Source organism: Anomalospiza imberbis, chromosome 12, assembly GCF_031753505.1.
Source record: "Anomalospiza imberbis isolate Cuckoo-Finch-1a 21T00152 chromosome 12, ASM3175350v1, whole genome shotgun sequence".
Taxonomy (NCBI): domain Eukaryota; kingdom Metazoa; phylum Chordata; class Aves; order Passeriformes; family Viduidae; genus Anomalospiza; species Anomalospiza imberbis.
The window spans coordinates 1,747,223-1,760,037 of record NC_089692.1 but is presented as its reverse complement, the minus strand read 5'-3'; the positions used below and the strand labels follow the sequence as shown (position 1 = coordinate 1,760,037).

General features: G+C 41.9%; 1 protein-coding gene across 2 annotated transcripts; it reads right to left on the bottom strand.

Moving 5' to 3' along the window:
- Window positions 1-2,026: 2,026 nt before the first annotated feature.
- CA7 (carbonic anhydrase 7) lies at window positions 2,027-12,044 on the bottom strand. 2 transcript variants are annotated; one of them, XM_068202448.1, is made up of 7 exons: window positions 11,936-12,044; window positions 9,745-9,942; window positions 6,877-6,995; window positions 5,539-5,634; window positions 5,219-5,281; window positions 4,071-4,226; window positions 2,027-3,789 (listed from the first exon to the last, which is right to left on the bottom strand). In XM_068202448.1, exons 1-7 carry the CDS (start codon window positions 11,973-11,975, stop codon window positions 3,667-3,669), a joined length of 795 nt encoding a protein of 264 aa, XP_068058549.1. In that variant the 5' UTR covers window positions 11,976-12,044; the 3' UTR covers window positions 2,027-3,666. The 2 variants fall into 2 exon arrangements, with proteins under 2 accessions (XP_068058549.1, XP_068058548.1); XM_068202447.1 differs by lacking the exon at window positions 6,877-6,995 and having other exon boundaries at window positions 11,808-12,022.
- Window positions 12,045-12,815: the final 771 nt, after the last annotated feature.

Here is a 12,815-nt window from a genome sequence, read left to right as displayed (position 1 = left end):
GAGTCCTTTGATGCTTGATGCTGTTACTAAATGGTCACTTCTGCATGCAGAGCAATTCAGAGAGGAAAGCAGCTACACTGATGTATAACACCCCATTTTCTTCAGGCTTATCTCTGTTTTTTTTTCCTGAAATATTCCCTTTTTTTATCTTTCTGACCTTTGAACTCTGCCAAAAGCACTATCTGGTGTTGAGGTACCTCGCAAAACCTTTCCCCAGTTCTTGTATTTGTATTAATTTATCCTCATCATGAAACTTATCCTTATAAATCTGCTACATCATAGCAACTGTATGATGGAAACTGCCTAAAAATCTTTCGGCTTGCAAGAGATTGGGGAAAAACCCCAAAGTTGAGCTGTAACTACAGCTATTAAAATTTAAAAGCTAAAGTTAAAAGAGTGTGCAGCTCATCAAGCAGAGGACCTCTCTGCTCAGCAGTGAAATGAGGAAGAAAAAATGGTAACTGGTTTATGGAGTTTCTTTTGTCAGACTGATTTTTATCTGAGGAAGGAGTTTCAATGACTACATACACCGAGCCAGCAAGGGGTTTTCAATGGCGATCACTCATATCTTTATTATTGTCAGAGTTAAATTCTCTCATCTGTTGTATTTTGACTGAATGGGCCTTAACAATTGTTCTAAGCATTGTGGCAAGCAAGGGAAGGAGAGTCACTAGATGGCATTTTTAATCCAGCTTTTACCACTCTGCAAGTTCAGTTGCTGTCCTGAATGTGAGGCCTCTGTTCTCTCAGTCAGGATGGTTGCAATCCCAGGAGAAGGTAGGTGAACTCTTGCTGGAATAATTACAGTCAATTCCCATTTTTTAAAAGGTAAGGATAGCTCATGTTTTAGAATTGTTCAGTCTCAAAATAAATGAAGTGCATTAAATAGGTGTTTATCCAATACAATAGTTGTGGCTTTTATTGGATGATCAGGGACTCAAGAAACCAAGGATATAAAAGTCTTCTATATTTTACTTCCCTGTGGTAAAAAATAGATCATGTTCTTCCATCCAACAACTGAAAAAACCCAACCCAAACAACCAAAAAACCCTGTAAGCATAATCAAATTTATTTCTGCAGGAAGGTACAGTTCAGTTTCTCCCTGGAACTGAACACCTTGGGGCAATGCAGCATATAAAGCTCTTTGCAATGGCTGAGCTTTTACAGTAACTCTGTAAGCTAAACATTATCCTTCTGCTGTTCATGAATAAACCACTCTCAAAGAAACTTAAGTATTGTGTGCAAGGTCACAGCAGACATGTTCTGGGCATAAATAAACTTTTTTTTACATTGAGGGGTTGGAGTTGGGGAAAACTGGACAAAGTTCCAGTGCACAAGCCCTCTTTACCTCCTGCAGAGACAGGGTGCAGAAACTTCCACCTATGCCTAAAATGAGAGGAGAACACTGAAAATGCTGAATTTGACCTGCTCTGTGAACACCTGTACTAATTAATGCAGCAGTGCTGGAATAGCTTAATTATGGTACATAAGGTAAATAATATTGGTTATATTTTAATCAAAAGTATTTTAAATTTGCCCCAATAAATTTTTTTTGCTATCAAAATGTAAGGTTTTTTGAAAGACTTTTTACATTTTAGAATGCATCTCTTAATGTAAATTTTAGCAGTGACATAAGTTTCGTGATAATTGAACTCTAGGCAAGAAGTCATTCAAGGTATGCAGTATGTTAGAATTCAAGTGAAAGGATTAAGCTGAAATAGAAACTGTTAATCCCAGAAGATGGTAAGAACTATGATATAGACTAAAAAGAGGTGTCAGAAATAATTTCTAGAATTTAAAAACACATCCACGAACTTGGGAGGGATAACTCTTATCTGTACTTAGATCATTCCACAGTAGCTTAGGCAAAGTTTCTGTAGAACTGAAGACAAACAGTCAAAGCATTCCTTGATCCGAAAGAGATGCACCTATTGAAAACAAACAATTTCTGTTAATGCAAATCCGAGAAAAATGCTGTAAGTAGGGAGAGGTGGGTCTTCTCAAAAAGGATGAAGATATGCACACATGATTTTAAAGTCTCATTTATTTAATTTGTTAAAGAAATTAAGATACATTAAATAGAGTTTCTACAATACCAGTTTGCATTACTAGCAAAGTTCATAATACATTCATAATAGCTAAAATCGTTGCATTTTGTAAGTATTTTCCATTGCCTTTAGCATTTCCTGGATAGGAATCTCACATCTAAAACAATGCTGAATTAGCCCTCACAACAGCCCTGTGAGGTAGAGGTCAGTGTTACCCTCTTTCTACATAAGAGGAAACTGAGAATCAAAGTTTTAGGTCAGTGTACCAGAAAAACCGTGGAGATTTGAGGAGCAGAATTCCAGTCTTTCACTCCTTGTACTGTGCTCCACACCTTGTGTCATCCTTCCCTGGAGAAAGGGGAGCAGCCACAGCAGCTGCTGTTCTCCTTCTCCCCACTTTCCTTGGCCTTGTACATCCTGATTTCTCCATCTCGGCTGATGTAAAGTGATCAACATCAGCAATGTCTACCTGAACTACACAGACAGAACAGGCCATGTGAGGCCCAGAACTCAAGGAGCTGGGAATTGACTGTGGGTAGTCACAGAGAACATCACAGTATTGAGTACCAGAGTCAGAATTTTGTCACTAAGCTGCGGAACCAACACATGGCTGTTCTAAAGCAATTTTGCAGAGGTAAAAGGATTCAGGAGTGCTGAAGCCTCATGTGTACAGGGAGCCTCCCTGCCAGGCAGCCCTGGGGCAGGGAGACTCTGTGCAGCAATGCACACTCAGGGCAGACAAGATCTACCCATGTTAGGTCCCTAAAGGAAACAAAATACCTGCTCTCTGTAGGGCAGACACTGAAGGAGGTCATATTGCAGAGCATAGCACTGAGCTGAGGTAGAATCTGAGCAAGTGAGGAACACAAAACACACCTGGACCGCTACAGAGGAACTCTTCAACCAAACTGACCCTGACCAGGGCACTGTGGTCCTGTGTTCTGCATGGGCTGAAAGGACAAATACCTAAATAACACTGCAGTAAACTGCTCTGCTTTTCAGCACAGCATTACATTGTAAGATAGCATCTTAGAACAGTAGATTTGAAATATATATATTTAATTTTCATACCAGGGCCTAGTTGAGGCAAGTAAAGAAACTTCTCTCTAGTGCTACTCATACACGCTGTGTCATCAGGCAGCAAGAATACAGTGAAAGCAATCTTTAAATCAGAGCTCAGCAAATGGTAACAACAGATCAGTAAGGAAAATTTAAGTCCAATTTGTCCAAAATTCTTGATTACTGTTTCCTCATATATTAAATGAGACAAGTAGAAGTTGTGGTCATCACCACTAGTATATCACTACACAATTTTCCATTTTATATCAAGTTGGATTTTAATGTCATTTTAATTTTATAGAGTTTCAGGTCTTGGATAAAGCCTAGTTCACTCAGTTATCCCTTCTATTAAATAGTGCTGGTTAAAAAGATGCCATTTCTCCAAAGAATGAGCACTTCAAATAAAATAGAAAGCCAGAAGATTGTCCCCATCCAAGCAGAGGGTTCTTGGAAATGCCTGTCTTGTGTGTTCCATGAGTGGTCTGTAGACCAGAGTTTCTGTTTAGAGTATCTCATGTGTGGAAGCTCTTGGATATCTCAGGACCATTATCAGTTTTCTTCAGGCCTTGAAGGAAGCTCGAACAATTCTCCCCTTCAGAGGCTGAGGGGGGCGAAAGTTATTGGCCATTTGGATCCTCTGGTCTTCCTCACCGGTGAACAGCAGCATGCGGAATTTCTCCAGCTGGAAGTTCAGGGGAAACAATTCACCGCTCAAGGGGGCAATCAACAATAATGTTTTTTTAAATAGGACTAAAAGGTAATATTCAGTATATTTTAATGAGTTAATGGAACAGGTTCAAACAAAGCTCCTAGAGAGCATTAATAGAAAATAACAGAAGCCCTGAGGATTGAACAGGCCAAATATTCAGAGACTTTTAATTTAGCCTCATTTCAAACCAAAACAGTCTTTGCCTGCTTATCCAGCATTGAGTGCTACAATAACTGAGAGTATCAGAAAGTTACCTGTTTCACAGATATTCTTATTGGTTCTTTCAGCACTATCCATGTCACACTCTCATTAAGGGGTGGGGTTGTCAGAGAACCGAGGTATGTCCAATAATCTAGACTCAAGGGCAGGAGACATTTAGGGTTGAAGCCTCTAAACTGAGCTTTTGATCCCTGGGAAAAGAAAATAGACTTTAAATTTATCCTTTTACTTTTAAGTGCAGGTAAAAAAAACTTTTTTGAAAGAGAATAAAATGTTAAAGTAGCACTAAAAATAGGGGAAAGGAGAATTCTGTAAAGGTTTGTCTGCCTTATAACTGTTAGCCAAAAGTAGATGGCATGTGTGATGCCTAATGCTGGTTTACTGGACTTTGAGGTCTTGCACCATTGTCTCTACCAAAATTCACCTCTTGTCACAACAGGCCCAAAAATAATGCAGGAATCGTGTTCTGTATGTATTGCTCAGTGTGAGTATAGATAATGTCATGGCAGAATTCCTTGTTTCATTACTTTCTCATCTATTTTAGTAGGAAAATTTAAATCCTATAGTCATTATTGTAAGTATTGGCTTTAAAAAAAAATCAAACCTTCAAATCTAGAATTAGAGGAAGGTGCATTGATAGAGGAAGACACATCAACCAAAAGATTGGTAGAAATAGAAGGAGGTGCTGCCTAAAGTAGTGATTGCCTTAAGTACCACAGTCTAGAGAAATGTTCTTCAGCCTGTAGGAGCATCCAAAAGGGTCTCAGTCACTCAGGAAACACCTCAGGAACAAACCCTGGACCTCAGTGAGATCATCCCTGACAGAGCTCTGCAGCAAAGACAAACAAGCAGCTTCCACTTGTGCCAGCCAAGGCTCAATGGAAAAGGATTATTTTGCTGAGTCTCAGAGCTGAGTCTCAAGGGTCAGGGAGCTGTGGGTTTTAGAGTTTTTGGGAAAGGCAGAACCTCTGATGACCAGTGGGGTCAGCATGGCCTTGTGAGGCACCTGAGATTAGGAAAATGATATGAACTTTGGAGGGGAAAAAGAAGCTACAACTACAGTTATGTTCTAGTTATGGGAGGATCTGTGGGCAAGTGATTTTTAATTTTTGGCTCAAAGATGTACATGAGCATGATTTTTAAAGGAGATCCCAGAAGCAAATTTAAAATGCTTAGAACTTACTTTAAATTTTACCATGTACAAAGCATCAGTGAGTCTGTTCATGCTGGCATGTTCTTTTCCAATCTGAAAGAATGGAATAGACAGGTTAAATAAGAAGGACTACAACTATGCTTTAATTAGGGGTTGTTTTCTTACCTTTAAATCTTAAAGTTTAAGTCTTAACATTCCTACCAAAGTTTATCAGCAATTTGTAAAGTATTAATGCTTCCAGTAAGTAATCTGTTTTCCTTAAGCACTTCTTAAATATGTGGCATAGTCCTCAAACACTTTACAGCATAATGCTTTTTATCATGTAAACATGCTATTTTTGCAATTCTTACCTCCAAGAAAACACCAACTACTGCCAAGCCATCTGGAGCTGCTGCTGCCTCTCCAAATGTTGCGTATTTTCTGGCATTCCAATGTACTAAGTGGAGCTTTAAAGAAAAAAAAAAAAAACAAATAAGAATTAAATTAGTAATCAAAGTTATGAACGTGGTTTCTCATTGATAGCACTAACAGTTGTTCATAACGGAACAGTTTTGTGTCAAAGGCTTTGCTGGAAACATGAAGAAGTTCAATCCTTTGGACAGGTCCATGACCGTGGGCAGGAACCAGGCAAGTTTTTTTTTCTCTAACAGCACACACGGGGGTGGCACGGCCAGGCTTTGGGAGTGGGAGGATACAGGGGTGGCTTCTGTGAGAAGCTGCCAGAAGCTTCCCCAGCTCGTGATCACAAGGAAGGGACCAGGCTGGAGCAGCTCCTGCAGGACTGACTGCAGCCATGGAAAGGACCGGGCTGGAGCAGCTCCTGCAGGACTGACTGCAGCCATGGAAAGGACCTGGGCTGGAGCAGCTCCTGCAGGACTGACTGCAGCCATGGAAAGGACCGGGCTGGAGCAGCTCCTGCAGGACTGACTGCAGCCGTGGAAAGGACCGGGCTGGAGCAGCTCCTGCAGGACTGACTGCAGCCATGGAAAGGACCGGGCTGGAGCAGCTCCTGCAGGACTGACTGCAGCCATGGAAAGGACCGGGCTGGAGCAGCTCCTGCAGGACTGACTGCAGCCATGGAAAGGACCTGGGCTGGAGCAGCTCCTGCAGGACTGACTGCAGCCATGGAAAGGATCGGGCTGGAGCAGCTCCTGCAGGACTGACTGCAGCCGTGGAAAGGACCGGGCTGGAGCAGCTCAAGGAGCTCACTGTCTCCTGTGGGAAGGACCCCACACTGGAGCACTGGAAGATGTGAGGAGGAAGGAGCAGCAGAGACAACCTGGGATGAGCTGAGCACAGCCCCCATTCCCCATCCCCCTGCACCACTCGGGGCAGAGGTGGAGAAAGCTGGGAGCGAAGTTAAACCCAGGAAGAAAGGAGGGGCGAGGAGAAGCTGTTTCAAGATTTAGTTTTTGCCATTATCCTACTCTGATTTGGTTGTTAGAAGATTTTTTTGTTTTGCTGTGTCAGTAACTGGTGAGGGAGCTCTCCCTGCCCTTATCCCGACTCACGTGCCTTTCCTTATCTCCTTGTCTCTCCTCTCCCTGTCCAGCTGAGGAGGGCAGGGATGGCTGACCTACCCATGGTGAGCAAGGAATCAGAATCCTAATTCTGCTCCCACTGCAGACAAAGTCATGTGACATTATTATGTCCATGAAATAATCCCATCTGTGAAAACACATCCTTACCTCACAGGGAAAAGGTTTTCCATCAATGGTGTGCTCTGATCCCTGGCTGTGTGTGGTGCCCCAGTGGAAGTGGAATTGCTTTAGCCGGAATGGATTCTGAAAAGGCCCTCCACTGATTGCTGGGCAGAAGAACATAAAAAAAAAAATCAGGAGAAGAAAGCTTAAGCATTCTGGCTTTTTAGCTTCCTGCTAGTTAAACTAAGCACTGTTGGCACAATAGTGGAAAAAAGCCAGCAGGCTCTCCCAGCTGCAGGCATGCAAAAGATGCATCATCCAGGCATTTAAGAGGGGTGGATTTACTAATGGAGTGCATCAAGACTCATTTGAAAATGTAAATTAAAAACACTGTGTGCCTATCTTTAGAGAATTTGTAGCTTTCTTGAAAAAACATATTTGACACATGAAGATGTGGTAACCACCCTTATGCCATTCCTGTTAAACACAATAAATACAAGTGGAACAGATGGAGTAGCCCTGGGACCTGGGGGTGCTGTGGGTGAGAGCTGGCTCTGCCCCAGCCCTGAGACCCCCCTGTCCTGGGCTGAGCCCCAGCGTGGGCAGCAGGGGAGGGGATTCTGCCCCTCAGGTGAGACCCCACCTGCAGAGCTGCCCCAGCCCTGGGACCAGCACAGCCAGGACCTGGAGCTGCTGCAGAGAGCCCAGAGGAGGCACCAGGATGAGCAGAGGGATGGAGCAGCTCTGCTGGCAGGAAAGGCTGGCAGAGCTGGGACTGTTCACGTGGAGAGGAGAAGGCTCTAAGGAAACCTTATACCCTGAACATCAGCTAGACAGTTCAGCTAAGTATTTCCTTCTTACAGTATCTTTACTTCCAGTGGAGGTTATCTATATTCCATTTCCTTTAAATACCTCATCCCATAAAAGAGGAAATATAATAGCTGGTACTTCACATGACACCACTTAACCTCAAATCACCTTCTAAAGGTAAGGAAACGCCACAAAGACACTTCATACATCATTTAGAACTAACACCTAAGCACAGATGAATGTTTAAGATGCTACCTATAGAAGATATTTTATCACAGCATCAGTAATCCCTGTAATTTTATATGCCACCAAATCCAATACACGTTGCCCAACAGACCTCAAGACCTGATCAGAGTTTTACATTAAGAAAATTAAAATTACATTTAATGTCTGTAAATCTTGTATCCTCAGTGCAGTTCATAACATTTTATTTAAAGAGTGAAAGCTGGGGCTTGCGTGGAGCTACCACATGTGCATGCTTCCAGCTGGCCTGTATGCAGGAAACTGGCCTTGCCAAAGCAAAGGTTTTAGTATTAATTAAGGATATAAATACTCCTAGTACATTTTTCTAAAGTTAGCAAAAGAATGCATCACCTGTCCCTAATATTTTAAGAAATTTAGCTATTATGGATTACTGTCAAAATTCTGTTATGCCATTTATGCAGAGCTTTGAGTCACTAGATCTATTTCAACACAACTAAAAACAGTTTAAACCATGTTTCCTACTCCTAGCAGTCATCTTCCTTGAAAAAGTGCTATTGAAACAAGACATGCTTAGTGTAGAAAGGGTCTCATTCCTGGCAGATGCTCTGTGCCTCTAAATTCAGAGTAATAGATGTTCTTAAACTTCTAAAGCTGAATAAAGTTCACTGTTACACAGATACAGTTCAGCTGAAAATTGCATTAAAGTAGTTACCAAACTAAGATAATATTCCAGAGAGGTTTTACAAATTCTATTTATAGGGTGACATTCTGAACAGATCTGTGCAGTAAAAATGGAAAATGCTCACCCAGTTTTCTTTACAAATTCAGTAAAGATAAGATGCCTAAAAACTTGACCATCTCATTGGGCAGGTTCTTAAATTCATTCCAGAAGAGAAATTTTAAGACAAGATATCTGGAATATTAACCTTTAGCTCTTATTTCAAAGGGTTACCAGGACAGACAAGCCACTTCACAGAAAAAGTATATTGTTTTCAATAGCAAGGTATCCTATTTAGCTTGCATCAGTCAGCACACCCAAAAGGAAGATGAAATCAGCTGATAGGTTTAAAAATTGTTCCAGTTCTTTTTGTTTTGTTTTTCTAATGTACTCTTCCTACTTATCAGCTGCTTTATTATCTCTATTTGAATGCTCTTCCCCTACCCCCAGATGTAAAAGCACAGTCTACCATGGAAACAGACCTAACAGAAGAAATAATCAATCACTTAAAGAATTTACATTCTCTGCCAAGGGCTGAGACAAGAATAATGTACAACTGCAGACAGTCCAACAGCCAAAGTTGGCTGCTACCAACTCAGAACCCAGAATGAGCTGAAGATTTTCTAATTTCTGAAGAAGCCAAAGTCAGGGAGGAAAGAAGAAAATGCAAGGTAACATCAACCTGTCCAGATACAAATTGGTGCAGTGATTATGATGACTGTGCTGCATGACCCAGCTCTGCTTATCCTCTTCCCTTCCCTATGGGTGGGAGCTGGGCACTGAGCCAGAGCTGGCACGTGAGTTGGCATCTTTGATAGGGGTGATCACGAACCAAGCACTGAGGAGCTTACATCCCTGCTCTGGGTGCTGGATGTGGCCTGGCAGTGCTGGAGAGATGCCCAGCAAACTTCAATTCCCATCTAAAAGAAAAGGACTGCAATCAAAGTTCTCATTTTCCTGACGCAAGAGCTTTTTCTACTGAAGAAACACTTATTGATCTGTGATATTGCATTGCTACAGAGGCTCCAAGTGAAGACAAAATATAAATGGCTGCAGTCACATGCCTTGTTCTAAACTGAAATTATACATCATAGAAGTTACTTCATACAGAATGCACTTAATTACTTCCCCCACTAAGTCCCAAGCTGTTGTTCTGAGTTAGCTGGCTGTGCTAGTCTCACCTGTCCTGTCATCAGTGTCCTCAAACTCCACCATGACGGAGTGGCCGGTGTTGGAGATGCTGAGGGAGGTGCAGGACTCATAGGAGATGACGAGCGGCTGCAGGCTGGGGTCATAAACTGCCCGTGCAGAGTCGATGTCGATGGGGGACTGGCGGTTCCCCTGGGCAATGGGGTAAGCTTTGTGCCACTCTGAAGGGCCTTCAACAGCAAGCAAAGGAAAGCAGCATTATTTCCTTCCCACCATACACAGAATGGTTGTTATGGGTTTTCAGGAGTCTTGAAATAAAGCTTGCTCAGCAAGAGTGACTCCAATGTTTGGAATGTGAGAAATTAATTTAAATTCTAGGCTGGTGTGATTTTATTAGCACAAGCAGGCTGCAACAAGATGGGGATTCAAATATCTTGTCCAGAACCCACCAAGGAGATCATGGCACATCACCAGACTGTCATACCCCCAGTCACTTGTGCCACTCTCTCTGCAGAGGTTGCAGTTACCTTGATAAGGTGTTCCAAGGTGGGTACAGGTGTAAACATTTGCATGCACAAACACTCCCCAAAGAAAAAGCATTTAATTCTCCCTGGGAAAGAGAGTATAAAAGCTCCAGCAATTCAAATTAGATGCAGATGACTCAGTCTCTTAGCTACTGACTATGCAGTTATTTTTAAAATAATTTTATGACTGCAGTAAATCTTTAAGACAGCTCCATTCTTCACTCATGCCCCTTATGGTATCTCTGTAACCTGAGTGAAGGATACAGGATGATAATTAACACTTTGGGACTTTCTGACCTCACTAAAAAGGAGAAAAAAACTTAATTTAATAGCAGAACTCTGCTGCCAGAGCTGGAAGAATCTTAAGCCATTTGAGATAACAAAAAAGAATTCCTATTTCTTATGGCTCATTTTCTACTTTGCTATGGTAGTGAAAGCAGCAATTAAATTCCTCTGCTGCTTCTGTGCATGAAGTATAACAGTAACAATTGTACTTCTGGATTCTCCAGAAGCACATTTTTAATTGTAGCATTCTCACATACTTTCACAAGGGGAAGCTTTTTTTTTAAATCAAGCACAGGTATTTAGCCTCCTTGAGTTTACATAACACAACAGTGATCTATTACACTGTTACTTGCCTTTGACACTTTCTGCTAAGCTTATAAAATAATATCTTTTCTCAGCCTGCCTAGAAAGCAGATTTAGGAATTAAATACTCTTACACAAGCTAAGGCAATATAATTTGGTTGTCACAAGCTTCAGAAGAGTATCCATAGCTCTATTACGCCTAGCTACAAGCACAAATACATAACATTACTTACTAGCACTAACCAGCTTTGCTTGGTATTCAAACTTGCTTTCAGACTCACAGAAACTAAAGGAATTGCTGTTAAGAAAAAGACTGGCCCCTGAAGGTTATTCAAAAGACTCTTGTTGGACACTCAGCAGCTAAAATAATTGCTGCAAGGAGAGAGACTCCTGCAAGTTATGCAACTGTTTCATTGGCCAGCATCAGCCACTCATCCACCCTGTCTGTAAAGGATCCAGGCACTACACGATGCTACTGTGGCAATTCTTCAGGAGCTCCACATCCCCCCTTGTGCCGTGACACACATCCTTGGAGGTGGGAAGCAAAGGAGGAGGACTAAATTAAAAACTGTCAAATCAGAAAGCATAACTTGTTCTGTAAGAGATCTGATACTGATCTGTACAATTTATTGATGTACTAGACATACATAACATATAGCTTATTTTATTCACTCTTATGAAAGCCTAGATATCACATTTCAGCCACTGCACAGAATCGGGAGATCTAGTACTGCTCTACCAAATCTTCTTTACCTAACAGAATTGCTTTTGGAGAGAGATACAGGTAATCTTTTTTATAACAGCATTTTGGAAAGGGACCCATCTGTAATATCTGCAGTCTGAAAAAAACCCCAAAGCATTCAAACTGCTTCCCTCAGTTTAGGAATGTTGATTGCAACACTGAAAGGCAGCAGATGTAAACTTGCACATCTTTTGTTGCCACTTTCTGGGTGCTATTGATTATCAATAAAGTAATTAATTACCTGCTGTATATACTTGATTCTTGCAGACATCAAAATGCAGGCAGCTCTGCAGGGCTCAGGCAACAGCTCTAGAAAGAAAACGAGTGGGGGAAGACAGAGAGATGCAGCACGGAAATGCCATAACCTACCGTCAGCCTGCCCATATCCCCAACTGTGGTGGCCAGTCATTTTGGGAGCTGCCCCTGCTTGGCTCCAGCTCCCTGAGCAGGGCACTGCTGCCTACCTGCCTTTATAGCGGCTCCCCGTGGGATAGGGTCAGCCCCTTAAAGATACAGAGCAGCCAAACAATTCCTGCAGGACAGGGAAAGCTCCCGTGTTCTCCTGCTCCAGCCTTGCTGCTCCTGATCTGCTCCTGTTCCTGCTCCTGCTCCCCCTATTTGCTAAGGCAGCACAGGTGAAGGAAAATGTAAAACTCAGATAACTGAAGTCTCAGGACTTGGAGAGAAAGCCAAACTGTGGATCAAATTCAGGAAAAAACATCAGTGTTTTCTCATTCTCTGTCCCAAGGAAGGAAAAGCCATAAGGTGCTCTAAGCATCAGGACAGTCATGGGTGGGACCTGCCTGTCCCACATCTCTGTTCTGCAGGGAGAAACATCACTGCCTCTATTCTGAAACCCTCCTGACAGCTGCAAAAAAGAAATGGTGTTTTCACCAGATCTGTAATTAATCACAATTGGTGCTTAGATGAGATGGAGAACATTCTCATCTTGGAAAAAAACTTCTTGTGCTACTTTTAAACAAGGTACAAATCAAACAAAGTAAGGATGAATCGACAATCTGATTTTAATTTTGCAACTTTAAAGAAACATTTTAAATGGACAAAATTAAAAGCATGGTTATATGAAGGACAGAACATAGCAGACTCCAGAGAAAGGAGTTGATCTGTGAAGCCTCAGTTTCCTGGACTGATCCGGTAGTTGCCTGCACCCTGTTAAAGCCAAGGAGAGGCTACAATGAGACACCCAATCTGCAGCTGTAAATTGTCTTAAGACATCTCTAGAGCAAGG

What these genes read in the sequence shown, in the direction of transcription:
- CA7 (XM_068202447.1), bottom strand. Translation starts at nt 11,975, where the DNA reads ATGACTGGCCACCACAGTTGGGGATATGGGCAGGCTGACGGTAGGTTA. An exon ending in GAATCAAGTATATACAGCAG is followed by an intron (nt 9,943 to 11,807) that starts GTAATTAATTAC and finishes TTGCTGTTGAAG; the next exon opens with GCCCTTCAGAGTGGCACAAA. An exon ending in GGACACTGATGACAGGACAG is followed by an intron (nt 5,635 to 9,744) that starts GTGAGACTAGCA and finishes TTTTCTTTAAAG; the next exon opens with CTCCACTTAGTACATTGGAA.